Genomic DNA, 16,402 nt, shown 5'->3' with positions numbered 1-16,402 from the left:
CATGTAATTGACTAGGCTCAGTCCACCGGCTAGTCGTCATGTCGAAATTTACCCAAAAAAAAAAAAAAACGGTTTAGGTGCAAACTTCATGTGTCGGGCGACAGACTTATTGGCCAAAATCAAATTTCATACATTTTGGTGTGTTTTGTCATGTCAAGTCACTCTTACTACTCTGTTAGAAGTTCATATTTTTTTTGATTCTCATCAAAATCAATGTCTATTACAACTCCAAATTCTCCTATACACTTTGTATTGTTATGGTTTATTTTCTCAAATAAAGGCCATCCATTATAACAATAACTCTCAATTATATAGCACAACCCACTGATTTGATAAAGCTCTTTTTTCTAATTTTTTTTTCTTTCTTTTCCCTTTCTTTTCAACCACTCTTTTAAAAGTTCCTATTGTTTTGTGATTCTCATCAAAATCAATGTCTATAATTCTACTTCGTACTTCTTTTTTATGCTTTATTTTCTCCTAGTAAGCTAACACCATCCATTATAACAGTAAATATCCATCGCACAACCCATTAATTTGTAAAGTGGTTTTTATCTAACTAGCTTATGAGCCCATTTAATGAACGGGTAATTATATAGTGGTTGTTAAGTGATCTTTAAAGTGCTAATTTTGTTGAGGGATTGTGATTTCGGTGGATTGAAAGTTGAAAAAAAAATAAAAATTAAATGGTGGCTTAATATCGAGTGTTAATGAGGAGATGGGGTGAAAAAAGTTATATGAATTAAATGGTGAATTGATTTTGAACGAGGAAGAATTGGGGTGTTAACGCTGTAAAATAATTTGTGAAACAAACAATAAAAGGGAAAATTGAAAAAATAAATTAATAGAGGAAAGTTGGGATGACACATATCTATTACTATATACTAAAAGAGACACCAGGAATGACACGTGTCACTTCCTGGTGAAAAATTTTCCCGCCAAAAACTCTTTCCTAAAAAGACCTATTTATTTTATTCTTTTTTTATTTTCTCTCTTTTTGTATAAATGTTTATATATGGAAAAAAAATATAGGATTATGGAATATGGAATATGCCATTATTAAAATTTTGGTAAAATTTTAGTCAAACTGTCATATCAATAATAGATTTATTCTTACTAGATATTTTGGTCAAATTAGCATATCAAATATATTAAATATTTTAGTCAGATCATCATATTAAACATATAAAATAAATAATACATAGTAAGTTAAAATATGATAAAATGAATATATTCGAGATTATTAATTACGCAATAGATTTAAGGGATAAATAATTCAATTAAAATTTTTATAAAAAAGATGGTCAAATAATAATTTTTAAATATCCGTGCGTACACGGGATCTAATCTAGTCATCTAATAAACCACATTCTTCCTTTTTAAATACTAGGGAGTACTAGATACTAGGCATTGATTGATTAATTGTTTTCTCTTTCCCTTTGTTTTCTTACCACTCTTTTAAAAGTTCTTAACCTTTTCTGATTCTCAACAAAATCAATGTCTAATACAACTATTAAATGTTACTCCCTCCGTCTCTTGGTTTATTTCGTACGTAGTACTTATTATATCTCATGGTTTATTTTCTTGGAAGCTAGGTCATCCATTTTAGCAGTAATTCTCAACCGCTCAACCAATTAATTCCATAAAATTCTTTTTATCTAATCAAATCATCTTCCTTACCCTTTCTTTACTTACCGGTTACCACTCTTTTAAAAGTTCCTATTCTTTTGTGATTCTAATCAAAACCAATGTCTATTACAATTCTCAAATTTTAGTTCGTGGTTCATACTACCTCTGTTCAAAATGATCTTTATATTTTTCGTTTTAATCCGTTTCATGATGTTCTTTACACTTTACTTCATTTTATTTTTGGACATGAAAATTTACCTGGGCATTTTTTAAAGGTAAAAATTAGTTCATTGATAAAATAGTCATACGACATCTACAATAGAAATCAAAACTAACAAATACAAAACAATTTGGATAAACAAAATTCTAATCCGGCAAAACCATGATCGTTGTAGATGAGATCTGACAATGATGAATACCCTCTTTCACATTGTTGTTTGATACAACCTTCAACGAGGGGATCTTTCGATCTGTTGTAGCTTTGGTATTGAATTAAATCCGATTCAATTGATTGTAGACGTAAGAATGACATCCGTTGTAACCCCGCACAAATCTTCATCAATAAATCAACTTTTCCTGCGAAATTAAAAACATGGCCCCAAACTCTCACAAGGAGGGAGAGATAAAACCCAATAAATGGGTACAGATAACTCAATAAATGGGTAAAAAAGCTCTCCAAAAGGTAGAGAATGGAGTTTTTATTCCGAAAATGAAATCAAAAGCTATGAAAAACAAGAAAAAGGGGCTTACCATCAACCATTAGGTAATGGTTGATGGTATCCCCTAGAAAATTAGGGTTTTAAAAGAGGAAGAGAAAAAAGGGAGAGAAAAAAAGAGGAGGAGCGGCTAACGGCAAAAACAATTTACCTTATCCTTCTTACCATAAAATATTTATGATTTTCCACTCATTTTCTCTTACTTTATTCATTATTTTTACATCCACTCATCTTATTACACATTTCTCTTACTTTATCCATATTTTATTATATTCAACTATTTTTTCTACTTTTGTCTTAGTATTTGTGCAAAAAGTATCCGTAAATATCTTTATAAAAAGGAGGTAGCAAAAGGCAGTTTTTTACTCAACCTTGCCTCGGGCCGGCCCGACACAATGGACAGTTTTTTATTCTCTCGGCCCGCCCCGACTTTTGATCAGGTCTACTATTGTTACGTGTAATATGATTTTGATTTGAATACTACATAATTTTATGGTTGAATTTGACTATATATAAACTTGAATATGAAAATCTGTTAATTTGTGCCCATATTTTATATAGTTATTTGTTGAGTATAACGTAATTATCCGAGATTATAGAATATCATATGAGATAGGGTTATGGTAGACGATATGAGATAGAAGTGTATAGGACTTAGGAAACCTATGAAGTGTAGGAAATCTAGTTTGTATTATAAATAGAGGCGTATGTCCACAAACAATATGAGTCAAATAATATGTTCTCCATATTTTGGCATGGTATCAAGAGCTTAGGGAGATCCTAGGGACTGTCTACAAAATTTTCCACCCGACGGTGGGTTAGAAAAATGAACCCACCGGCGAGATTCATAGTTAATAATTAATATAATACGTCTGCTGTAAAAAACTGGTAGGAGATAAGTTTGTGTTGGAGAAAAGACTCATACTTAGTATCACGTCCAATTCGAGTATACATTTGAGTTTGGTTTTGGTTCCAAAAATCAATGAAGATTTGGGAGCTTGGTTGCTCAGAAAACCAATGACGGATTGAGCATGATATTGCTCAAGAGAAGCCGAAGGGGTTCCCGTTATGTTGAGGTAATTGATGAATTCGAAAAGAAACACGTTCTCATCAAGAAAAAAAATTGCACGTTCGAAAAGAGTGGCGTTCCTGCTCGATCGAGAATTTTTTTATTGAAGCCGACATCACTGAGTTGTGTGTATCAACTTCAACAAAGACGAAGAAGTACCAGTTCATCCGATTGATTTGGTGCTAATGCAAAAGATACTTTTACGTTTCCAATTGCAACGTTCGTGAAACTGCTGTTACGATTGTGGAGGGTGTTGAGGATAACGTGGTCATCGCGGGTGACAGGCTAAACTCGTATCACCTAATCAAAAATAACCTAAGTCCACTAGCTAGGTAGCAAGGGAAGTCAGGATCGAATCCACAGGGAAACAGGCGTTCTTTCTACTATCAATTAATTAATCTAGACTATTGGGAACAAGAGTTTGGTTGATGGTTACTAAGACTACGGCGACAATTAAACAATTAAGAATCAAGGTATTAAAGAATTTAGGGCATAGGTTCACCAACAAATAACAATCCAGGACAATGAATAATCGCGATAATCAACAAAGTAATTAATTAGACTGACATGCTCTCTCGAATCGATACTAATCATAGACTTAGAATTAACGGGCTCTCGCTACGTATTAACTCTAATTCCACCTATTGGCACAAGCCTAAACATCAAATTGCATCTCTCGAATCTTAATTTGATATTGCATAACTACCACAATTAAACCTGCGCAAATCTAATTGTATAGTGAAATAAACCAATCAATAGGAATCAATTACAATGCCAACAATCACAACTATTCAATATCCCTTCATATTAATTATGGATCCCCAAACCCTAGAAAATAGATTACTCAAGCATGTTGACAATAAACAAAGCAATAATCATGATTGAAAGCATTATTAAAGCAAGACAATGAATTAAAATAAGAGCAATACCTAATTGAAGAACAATGAAATAAGAAAGCTTGAATTTTTGATTGGAAATAAAAACTAAGTGTTTAAAACAATTTAGAGAGAATAAACTAGGCAAAGGAAATAAACTAAGTGTTTAAAACTAAGGAATAAGATGTCCAACTAAAATAACTAAGCCTAATATTTATAGTTTTCCCATAAACATAAGGAAAAACCGGAAGAAAACCGCGGAAAAAGGGCCCTGGGTTGTCGTAGCCCGGTCGGGCAGCCTTCCGCCCGTCGGGCGACCAGCTCGTAACCCGCCCGTAGGGTGCAGGTCTGCCCGCCGGGCGGAGGGAGACATTCTGGAAATCATCGGCACGCGCCCGGTCACGCAGCTCCCGCCCGTCGGGCAGTCATTCGCCCGACGGGCGCGCGTACAATCTGCACGATCCTCTATCTTTAAAACGCCATATCTTCTTCTTTATTCGTCGGAATTAGGCGAGTAACCACTCGTTGGAAAGATATTGAAGTCTAGAATCTAACCCAATTAGAATCAGTTCATTTGGTGTTGTAGAACGTAAGTTATGATCAAAAGAGTAGACAAGTGTCGGTTTCTAGTTCTTTCACTATCCGCTTTGCTCGAAAACTCTTCCAACTCAGTGTGTGTTCTCTCGAAAGTACATAATCTCTTGTATTGATTCAAATGAGTAGAAAATGCACAAAAACATGCTAATTCCTACAATGATGAACCTGAAACTACAAACACACTACAAGGAGCACATTAGTACTAAAAATCGCTCCGAAGAGCTCATTTGAGATCAAAAAGTACTAAGGGACGGGGGTAAAAACACTATAAAATATGAACATATCAAACTCCCCCAAGCTAGATCTTTGCTTGTCCCTAAGCAAAGAAATCATCGATGAATACATAAATCAACTTCACCCCAAACACATCTTAAAACAATGGAGGTACGATTCAAGGTAAAATCCAACAAGCATGCATCAATGTCAACCGATCAAATCTATTCGACCGCTAATCCACCTTAACAATCGTCACGCAAAGCGAACCACAAATGCACAATGGAATTCAAGACTAGTGCTCACACACTCGTCACTCATTTATGTGGCGGATAAAAGATGTACCCGTTCGCTCTCCTCCTAACATATAAGTGAACAATGCCCTCCTAAACTCACAACACTCGTGTGTCTAGAAAAACATACACTCAACCTAGTAGTCGACTCGGAATGTGTCATGTCATAACTTGCATTGATGAATAACTATTTTCACATAAGTACGACTCTATGCACAAAGGTCGGAAGGTCTTCAAAGCTTGTAATGTTAGGCTTAGGTAAGGGTGCGGTAAATTTGGGAAAAATGTGAGCTTAAAGCCTTGTCTTTGGGGAGCATAAATCCTAAATACAACCATGATTAACCAATATAATGACCATAACTCTCCCACTCAACACATGACAAAACAACAAATAACCAACACCATACTTTCTTGCCTTTTTCACAATTATTACCAATCACTTATAAGGATATGAATTTACAAAACTCGATTGAAACAATGCTTTGAACTTTTTCTGAGAGTAATAGATTTTTCTCTTTCTTTTCTTTTTCAATCTCTCTTTTTTTTTCTTTTCTTTTAGAAACCTTCACATTTGTTTTGTTCTTTCATCTCTTTCATTTTCAACTCATTTTTCAACAACAAACATGATGAGACGAACTCCTTTTTCAACAATACTACAACTCCCTCACCTCACTACTATTAGCTCCCCCAAGCTAGGCTTGGGACTAGTAACCAATGGGGTTTTCGCGGGCTTGTAATGTGGTTAGTCACCGAATAAAGGGCACAAGCAACAACATGGGTAGAAAAGGAGGGAACAAATGTATCTAATTTCATCTGAAGGCTACCTAAATAGAAAAATGCCTTCGTCCTCCACAATGTGCATGTATATGAGTCATAAAACACTACTAATAGTTGCAAATCAATACTCAAAATCAATGACACACCAGAAAGCTATCACACATTCCTAACCAAATCAACTAGCCGAGCACCAAGTCCACAAATAGGTAGTCAGAGTTGACTCATGTTAAGGCATCAAAGCAGTCGGATATCAAATCATGGCTAACACATTTACATTGCTCATCATCAAATACCAAGAATCAAAACGACTTTCGATCAAGGGGCACACGGAAGCATGGTTTTGTATTCATCGGAACGTATTTTTATATTTTTTTTTCAAAGCAATAAACTACTCTAGAAAGCAATAAACACACAAAAATAAACACACATAAAAATAAACACACCAAAATAAGTAAATGCAAAAATAATAAGAAAACATACCTAAAATGTACAAGTGAGTGAAACACCCCCCAAGCTAAATCAGACAATGTCCTCATTGGCTCAAAAAGGAGATGATTGAAAGGAGAAGTGAAATAATGGGAGTGAATCCCGTGTTTAAATCAGTCTTTTCTCCTCTCGCCCGCCGGGCCAACGCCCGCCTGACGGGCCAGCAGCTCGGGGGCCGCCCGACGGGCACAGGTCCGCCCGTCGGGTGAAGGGCGACGCTTGGTTAAAATTTCCGCACGCGCCCGGTAGGGCGCCTCTCGCCCGTCGGGCGTATGGCGATACGCTTGCAGCTCCGTAATAAATCGCCCGTCGGGCGCCTGGCTGCCCGTCGGGCGAAATGAGATTTTTCTTTTTTTCTTTCGACACGCGCCCTGTCGGGCGGCTTTTGCCCGCCGGGCCATTTGCGAACTTGCTCCTTACGTTGTTTTCTAATTTCTCGCGCTTAGGAGCTAACACCTGTACATCATCAAACACCCAAAACAGTAAAAAAATACCCTCTCCTCACCACTCTAAAGCAAAGAATAAACTACAAAACACACGAAATAAAACTAAACTATCGAAAGCAATAAAGTACACTACGGAAAGCAATAAATGGATAGTGAAGTACTCATCCCCCGATTAGATTGATTCAATGTCCCCATTACACAATCTCAGTTTATGCACAGACAACTAAAATAAGGGGATGAGAGCCACGACAACTCATCGAATGGGGGCACCAAAGATGGTGCCATCTGGTGTCAATTCAAATGCCTTGGATGAGCTATGTGGTGCGGGAAGTGATAAATCACGACCCCGATCATGAATACGGTGCCCACCGTTTACAGAACTTTCGGCCTTTTGGATCGCATCATTATCAAATCGTGCTTCCTTCCGAACCCATGCCAAAGAGTTGATATTCCGGTCACCTCTACCTGCAAAACAATTTGAAACACGTGCTTTCTCCGAAGGATTGTTAGAGTTAGTATGAGTCAATTCATTATTTAAATAATCATTAGAAATATTAACTCCACAACACGACTCCTCTACCATAGGACTCTTAGCAACATGGGTTAAATTGAAAGTAACTTTGTCATCCCCCACATTTAAAGCCAGCTTGCCATTCTTGACATCTATGATTGCCCCCGCAGTGTGTAGGAAAGGTCGACCTAAAATAATAGGGATCTGTCTGTCCTCTTCCATGTCCAACACAACAAAGTCAATAGGAATAAAAAATTTACCTACTCTAACAGACACATCTTCTAGGACACCTAGGGGATACTTCACAGATCGATCAGCCATTTGTAGAGTTATGTTGGTAACTTTTAAATCACACATGTTCAACTTAGTACATACAGACAAGGGCATGACACTAACACTGGCACCTAAATCACATAAGGCTTTGTCAATAAAAAGGTTGCCAATATTACACGGGATAGAGAAACTCCCGGGGTCCTTCAACTTGGGTGGAGACTTATTTTGTAGTAAGGCACTGCACTCTTCAGTAAACGCAACAGTCTCCACCTCACTAAATGCTCTCTTCCTAGTCAAGATGTCTTTCATGTATTTAGCATATGCAGGTAGTTGAGTAATTAATTCAGTGAAAGGAACTGTTACCTGCAGATTCTTTACCACTTCTAAGAACTTACCAAACTGCTTGTCTAGCTTGTTCTTTAGCTGACGGTGAGGGAAGGGAAGTTTGATAGGTGGAACTTGTATCTCAACTTTCTTCTCAATCCTTGTACTAGCTTCCTTCTCCTTGAGCACTTTCCCACTTTCTTCTGTCACACCATCACTGATAGGTACTTCAACCTCTCCTTCAATAGTCATAGGCGGCCCATCATACTCATATCCACTCCGCAAGGTGACAGCATTTACAGACTCTCTGGTCACAGGCTGTGAAGGGAGTTGACCTTTGGGTCTCTCTGCAAGACTAGTAGCCATTTGTGCCAACTGTTTATCCATGATCTTGTTATAAGCAGTGAGGGCATCGATTTTGGCATCCTTTTCGCTCAAAGATCTCTGCAATTCCAACATCATATTCCTCATCTCTACAAGCATGGGATCAGGCTGTGTGGGTTGAGGTTGTGGAGGAAAGCCGGGTGGTCCACTAGGCTGCGGGTTGTAGTTGCTCCGCGGTTGGTATGACTGTTGTGGTGGTGGTTGGTAATGTTGTTGTGGTGGTGGAGGGTGTTGAATCTGATGGGGATTTTGGACATTAGTACTCCTATATGAAAGTAGGGGGTTGTTTTTATACCCCTCATTGTAAGAGTTGGAGTACGGATTGTTCTGCTTGTAGGACTGGAATGCATTGCATTGTTCGATAGAGCTCCGGCATTCCTGTGCATAATGGCCTTGCATCCCACAACTATTACAGACATTGGCAGATTGGGCACTCATTGCAGCGACACTAGCATGTTGGTTGGATTGGGAAGATGCGATCTGTATATTATCTAGCTTGTGATGTAGGGCAGTTAGCTGAGCAGTAAGCTGTTCAATAGAATTCATCTCATACTTAACACCCCGGTCGGCAAAACCTCTAGGATTCCCATATTGGGCACTATGGATGCCCATCTCCTCAATCACCTCTAAAGCTCTAGGCACCTCCAGTTGCATAAATCTCCCACTGGCAGCTGAATCCAAAAGACACCTAGACTCATTACCCAGACCATTATAGAACAGCTGAACCAGGAACCAGTCATCCAAACCATGGTGCGGGCACTCTCTTTGCAAGTCCTTGAATCTCTCCCAAACCTCGAACAAACTCTCATCTGCTTGTTGAGAGATACCTAATATCTGACCCCTCAGACGAGCTGTTTTCTCAGGTGTGAAATATTTAACATAGAATGCAAGGGCCAAGGAATTCCAATCGGTGATTTTCATAGCTGCGCGGCTGAGACTGTTAATCCATAGCTTTGCCTTCCCACTCAATGAAAATGGAAAGAGTATCTCCATAGTCTTCTCCGGTGTTAAATTCTTCTGCTTAATGGTGGCACAATACTGAATGAAAGACTGAATATGGAGATTAGGATCTTCACCCTTTTCCCCACCGAATTGGTGTCTCTCGATCATGTTTATCAGTTGGGGTTCGATCTTGAAATTCTCGACCGCAATAGAAGGCATGATTGCCTTGGGAAGCATAGACAGACTTGGTTTAGAATAGTCTGTAAGCCTTGGCACAAGTGGGGGTGGTGGTGGTGGTGCTTGGTCACCCATCTCTGAATCTGTATGGAATAGATTGCTAATCAGATAGTCGGATTCAGAGTCAGAATAGTCCCTCAACTATTCAACGAATCTACGCCGTCTACGAAAGGTGCGTTCAGGTTCAGGATCGAACGAAGTCAGATCGCTGGTATGGACAGTCCTGGGCATAAACAAGTAAAAACTAGAAAACAGTCGTGAGATCCGATCTCAAGGAACGGGAGTCCCTTGAGAAGTAACAAACAATAATCTAGAAAAAGAATTAATAACAGAAAATAAAACCGAATCCCCGGCAACGGTGCCAAAATTTGACAGGCTAAAGTCGTATCACCTAATCAAAAATAACCTAAGTCCACTAGCTAGGTAGCAAGGGAAGTCAGGATCGAATCCACAGGGAAACGGGCGTTCTTTCTACTATCAATTAACTAATCTAGACTATTGGGAACAAGAGTTTGGTTGATGATTACTAAGACTACGGCGACAATTAAACAATTAAGAATCAAGGTATTAAAGAATCTAGGGCATAGGTTCACCAACAAATAACAATCCAGGACAATGAATAATCGCGATAATCAACAAAGTAATTAATTAGACTGGCATGCTCTCTCGAATCGATACTAATCATAGACTTAGAATTAACGGGCTCTCGCTACGTATTAACTCTAATTCCACCTATTGACACAAGCCTAAACATCAAATTGCATCTCTCGAATCTTAATTTGATATTGCATAACTACCACAATTAAACCTACGCAAATCTAATTGTATAGTGAAATAAACCAATCAATAGGAATCAATTACAATGCCAACAATCACAACTATTCAATATCCCTTCATATTAATCATGGATCCCCAAACCCTAGAAAATAGATTACTCAAGCATGTTGCCAATAAAAAAAGCAATAATCATGATTGAAAGCATTATTAAAGCAAGAAAATGAATTAAAATAAGAGCAATACCTAATTGAAGAACAATGAAATAAGAAAGCTTGAATTTTTGATTGGAAATAAAAACTAAGTGTTTAAAACAATTTAGAGAGAATAAATTAGGCAAAGGAAATAAACTAAGTGTATAAAACTAAGGAATAAGATGTCCAACTAAAATAACTAAGCCTAATATTTATAGTTTGCCCATAAACATAAGGAAAAACCGGAAGAAAACCGCGGAAAAAGGGCCCTGGGTTGTCGTAACCCGCCCGTCGGGCGCAGGTCTGCCCGCCGGGCGGAGGGAGACATTCTGGAAATCAACGGCACGCGCCCGGTCGGGCAGCTCCCGCCCGTCGGGCAGACGTTCGCCCGTCGGGCAGCCATTCGCCCGACGGGCGCGCGTACAATCTGCACGATCCTCTATCTTTAAAACGCCATATCTTCTTCGTTATTCGTTGTAATTAGGCGAGTGACCACTCGTTGGAAAGCTAATGAAGTCTAGAATCTAACCCAATTAGAATCAGTTCATTTGGAGTTGTAGAACGTAAGTTATGATCAAAAGAGTAGACGAGTGTCGATTTCTAGTTCTTTCACTATCCGCTTTGCTCGAAAACTCTTCCAACTCAGTGTGTGTGCTCTCGAAAGTACATAATCTCTTGTATTGATTGAAATGAGTAGGAAATGCACAAAAACATGCTAATTCCTACAATGATGAACTTGAAACTACAAACACACTACAAGGAGCACATTAGTACTAAAAATCGCTCCGTAGAGCTCATTTGAGATCAAAAAGTACTAAGGGACGGGGGTAAAAACACTATAAAATATGAACATATCAGCGGGATGATAGAATATCATATGAGATAGAGTTATGGTATATGATATTAGATAGAAGTCTATAAGACTTAGGAAACCTACAAAGTGTAGGAAATCTAGTTTGTACTATAAATAAAGGCGTACGCTCACAAAAAATACGAGATAAGTCAAATGATATATTCTCCATATTTTGCCATTATTACACAAATTAGTGAAAATATAATACTCTCTCCGTTCTTAAATATTAGTCATGTTTTGACTTTTCAACTCGTTTCAACTCAATATTTAAACGTAAATATCACCAAATACATATGTTAAAAAAATATAAAAATTTGATAATGTTAAATTACACGTTAAGACGAACAAAATAAGATCTCACATGAATATGTTTTGAAGTACGTATTGGAAAGATATTAGAAGATTCTCTTCAATTGTGAATAGTGTCAAGATTCCAAAAGGGACTAATATTCGAGAACAGAGGGAGTACGCGTTTTAAAATCTCTCAACCGTTGGTTCAACACGAACCTGAAACACCTGGATCTTGAACAAGCATTTCAAAACCCAGACTCGAAAGTGACCAACCATAATTATCCCGAACCCGAAAATATTTTTATAACCCGACCCAACCGACCCGTTTGACAAGTCTACACACAACCTACTGATTTGATAAAACTATTTTTTTCTAACCATATTGATTTTTATTTCCTTTTCTTTTCTTACGACTCCCTCCGTCCCGGAATAGTCCCAACGGTTTCACTGGACACGCTTGCCAATGCACAACTTTGACAATCAATATCTTCAATTATATGTTATAAAAACTTATGAAATATTAATATTTTGAAAATATATATTAAGTTGAAACCAACAATATATTATATGCTAACACTTATTTTCATATATATACTATAAATAAAATAGGGTTAAAGTGAATTATGTGAATAGTGTAAAAAGTCAAACCGTTGCAACTACTTCCTCTGTTCTTTTTTAAATGACACTATTATTTAGGCACGTTTACCAATGCATGATTTCAAACGTTAATATCTCCAATTATGGATAAGAAAAAATTATAAAAAGTTGATATTTAAAATATATTTATTGAGACGAATCTAATAAAACCCCACATGACTATGTTTTTACTTAAGTATAAATCACAAAATGAAGTCAAATGAACTTGTATGAATAGTGTAATAAACCCAATTATGTCATGTAAATAAGAACGGAGAAAAAATTTCGGAACAGAGGGTGTACTCTTTTAATAATTTGCATCTTTTCCCACCATACACGCTATTGATTGACCATTTCCCACTGAAATTAGCAACTTGGGTGACAAACTATGAACTGTCTACGAAAATCACCTACGAAATTATTTGTTTCCTTTTGATTGGCAAAGATGAACCAACTTTAGGACAATCATTCCAATCACGTAGGTTAAACAGCGCCAATGATCTCATTTATATTGTGAACAACACGCACACATAAAACAAATAAAATATTTTACGCACATAAGGTGTACAATAAATTATACTAGTTTTGATGCACGTGTGTACAATAACGAGTACTTTTTCTTCTATTATTAAGTTGCGTTTTAGTGACACATGGGTTCCGTTGTAGTTTTGTTTTAGTGACACATGGGTTCCGTTGTAGTTTTGTTTTCGTGCATGAGCTTCGTTTTATTTTTTATGTTAACCCCCAAATCAATGTATATACATAATGTCACAAAATTTATGATATGAAATAAGAAACCAAAATCTGTAGCTCACATCCATCATTTTTTATAAGAAGCATATACCCACTGTATTTGACTCATGTCTTCAAAAGTTTCAACTTCGATACCAAGACAATCCCCAAAAATAAGACAGTGTATCCAAGGCCTAAGCTTTCCCTATACTGTTGCTTTACGAAATAAAGTATAAGTAGAAAATAAAATAAAAAATATAAATAGTTCATTAAAAAAAATTAAGAAATATATGAGTTATAATGTGTGATACCGATACTTACCTAAAAGTTGTTTTACCATGGTAGACATAACAACTATAGCAAAAGGCTCAGAGGAATCACCAAATTATTTTTTTGTTGCGAATATTATATTCATCAAAACAGTTGCTCCAAATTTTTAATTGGACTCGTTGTCCCCTGTTAGATAAGAAAATTAAATAAATAATAACACTATAAAAATTATAAGATAAGAAAATTAAAGAATTAATAACAACATTAAAATATATTTAAGTAACTCTTTTGAAGAAAAAAAAATTGTACCATTGGTCTTCTATTTCGATAGAATCTCCAACTTCTTTCACAACCATACCAACGACATCTACTAAGAGAGAAAAAAAAACAAAAATTTAGCAAAATTGTTACACAATAAATCAAATAAACTTTACTGAGTAGTTTTTTAACAAATTGATTCAAGTGTTGTAAATGTACACAATTAAATCGATGCATTGGGATCTTATATATATCCCCCAGCGGCCCTAATGGTTTAAATTAGATAAAACACTGCTATTAGATAAATTAGATAATACTATAGGCATCTTTAGATAACATTTAGGTATCTATTACTATATACTAAAAGAGACACCAGGAATGACACGTGTTATTTCCTGGTGCGATTTTTTCCTGCCAAAATATTTTTTTATTTTTTTATTTTAAAATAATTAAATTACTTTACGTTTTTTTAGGAAACTAAGATAAAAATATATTTTAATTACCATAGATATGTACTGCATAATATATTATTGGAGGAAAGCTAAATCAATATTATTTTTTCCTTTATGATATAATTTTATTTATGTATTATTATAACTTTTTAATCTGATAAAAAATATAAAAAAATATTGGTAAATGAATTTCTAATGTTAGTCTACTATTAATAATCTCTATTCTATAAAGGAATAGCTGAGGTCTTTTTTGTAACTTTGCTTTTCGTGTCCCCCAGTTAAAAGACAAAAATACCCCCTCAGTAGTTCTACAGTTTAATTTAACTAAAGATCTAATTTGCCTGAAAGAATGTAACGCCCAGAATCAAGATTATGGGCCCATTACCACATAATACAATCCTATTTATCTCAATTACCAAAGTTGGTGTTGATTGATGGATTAAATCAGGAAATAAATGAAAATAAGGAAAAGAAAATATTACAATTATTACAGTTGCCAAATGAAACTATCAAATTATGAACAATACAGCTAAACGAACAAAAAATTTCAAACTGCAGAAACCAAAAACATTCAAAAAATCTCCATTGTAAACCAGAAGAGGAAGAAAATTTTCAGAAATCAAAAAACATCTCCATCGCAAATCTACTGCCGCGCTGATTCTCAGTAGAAAACCAGAAGGAACCCGTTCTCAAAAGAACCACATCACCGTTCTTCCTTCTTCAAGTCGCTCCCACACGTAAGTATACTTTTCGTACCAATCCTTGCAAATAAAATACAAACAGAAATTAAACAATTCTTTTATAATAATAATTCATAAATTTTAATACATAACCATAAAGAAACAGAAATCAAACAATCATTCTTTTAACAAATTCGTGAATTTCTAATTTAATTGTATGGACATATTCAAATCTGTGTATGCATAAAAATACAAGGAATATTGTACGCATAACAATATACTTTTCATGTATACAAGACTATATAAAAAATAAAAACAAAATTAAATTTGTGAATTCATGCATAAAACAAATGTTCTTTTCTAATATTGTTGTGTTTATTTATTTTGCAGATTTCAACATATAAGGTTAGTAATATTCTTTTTTTTTTGAAAGAAAGAGGTAAGTAATATTCTTGCTTTTAAATTATTTTATATTTCAATTTAAGCATTTGGTTAAATAATCTCATAATTTTTTTAATTTTTAATTGCAGATTTCAATAACGAAGGTATATGATAACATAAATTTCTGTTATTAAAATTATGATTTTAAATATAATTGACTTACATTATTGACTTACATTTGTTTTAATGCAGAATTTAATTGGGGTTTGAAGTTCATAACGAGGTACAACGACCAACGACATACGGTAAATTCTTAATCTTTAAAATCTGGAAGGAAAACTAAACCCCTCATCTTTCAGACCTTTGCTTTCCCAAGTCAAATCTGAGATTGTTTGCATTTTTTTTGTTCAATTATGTAAGTAAAAAATCCGAAATAAATTATGGTTTTGCAGGTTATAATTTCGGTTTTAAGTTCAATTTTAAGTTGGGTGTTAAGTTCATCAAGACATACTATAAACAACGGCATAAGGTATGTGGCCCACCAAGATCTTAATAATAATATGCATGCTTAATGTGACTGTATACATGTTTATGATACCTAATGTGACTGTACACATGTTTTGTTTCTGTTTTAATTACATAGAACGAAAAGAAAATCATCAAGTTTTCATTCTAACTAATTGAGAATAAAAATCAACAAATTTGTTCAATGAGAAGGTAAAAACAATGTAATTTTATTCGATTAAAATATAGTGAGTAATTAATAAATAAAAATACATCTAAAAAAAATTACATCAGGTTGATCTCACCCAAGCACATTAATCTCACCTCCTCCCCTCACCCACGCACATTGTTTCAAAATTCAGTATTAAAAACCCATCATCTCCCTCCTCCCCTCACCCACGCACAATGATCTCACCCATGCATAGTGAACTAACCTAATCCCTCATCCCTTCTTGAATTAACCAAAATTACAGAGTGAATAATGGGAGTTCGAGTCGCAAGAATAGTTGTATTTACATGTTTCGGCTCAACAAAGTGACAACGACATCAAGGTACTCAATAACGGGGTTGATCTAGAGCTCAATATGTGATTAACACATCAATTTAGG

At 35.6% G+C, this 16,402-nt stretch overlaps 1 protein-coding gene and 1 non-coding gene across 2 annotated transcripts in view; both read left to right on the top strand.

The window, feature by feature from the left end:
* Positions 1–15,607, top strand: part of LOC130463132 (uncharacterized) — a 33,325-nt gene extending 17,718 nt beyond the window's left edge. The window contains exons 5-7 of the mRNA XM_056832180.1: positions 15,300–15,348; positions 15,440–15,454; positions 15,543–15,607. Of these exons, the coding sequence (XP_056688158.1) occupies positions 15,300–15,348; positions 15,440–15,454; positions 15,543–15,607 (129 nt within the window). The remainder of the gene's footprint in view (positions 1–15,299; positions 15,349–15,439; positions 15,455–15,542) is intronic.
* On the top strand, positions 9,333–9,439 carry LOC130464541 (small nucleolar RNA R71). Its single transcript, XR_008924941.1, has one exon. It is a non-coding gene; the product is annotated as a small nucleolar RNA R71 (small nucleolar RNA).
* Positions 15,608–16,402: the final 795 nt, after the last annotated feature.

Source organism: Spinacia oleracea, chromosome 6 (assembly GCF_020520425.1).
Source record: "Spinacia oleracea cultivar Varoflay chromosome 6, BTI_SOV_V1, whole genome shotgun sequence".
Lineage (NCBI taxonomy): Eukaryota > Viridiplantae > Streptophyta > Magnoliopsida > Caryophyllales > Amaranthaceae > Spinacia > Spinacia oleracea.
Note: the sequence above shows the minus strand (reverse complement) of the source record. Positions and strands in the feature narration are given on the sequence as shown.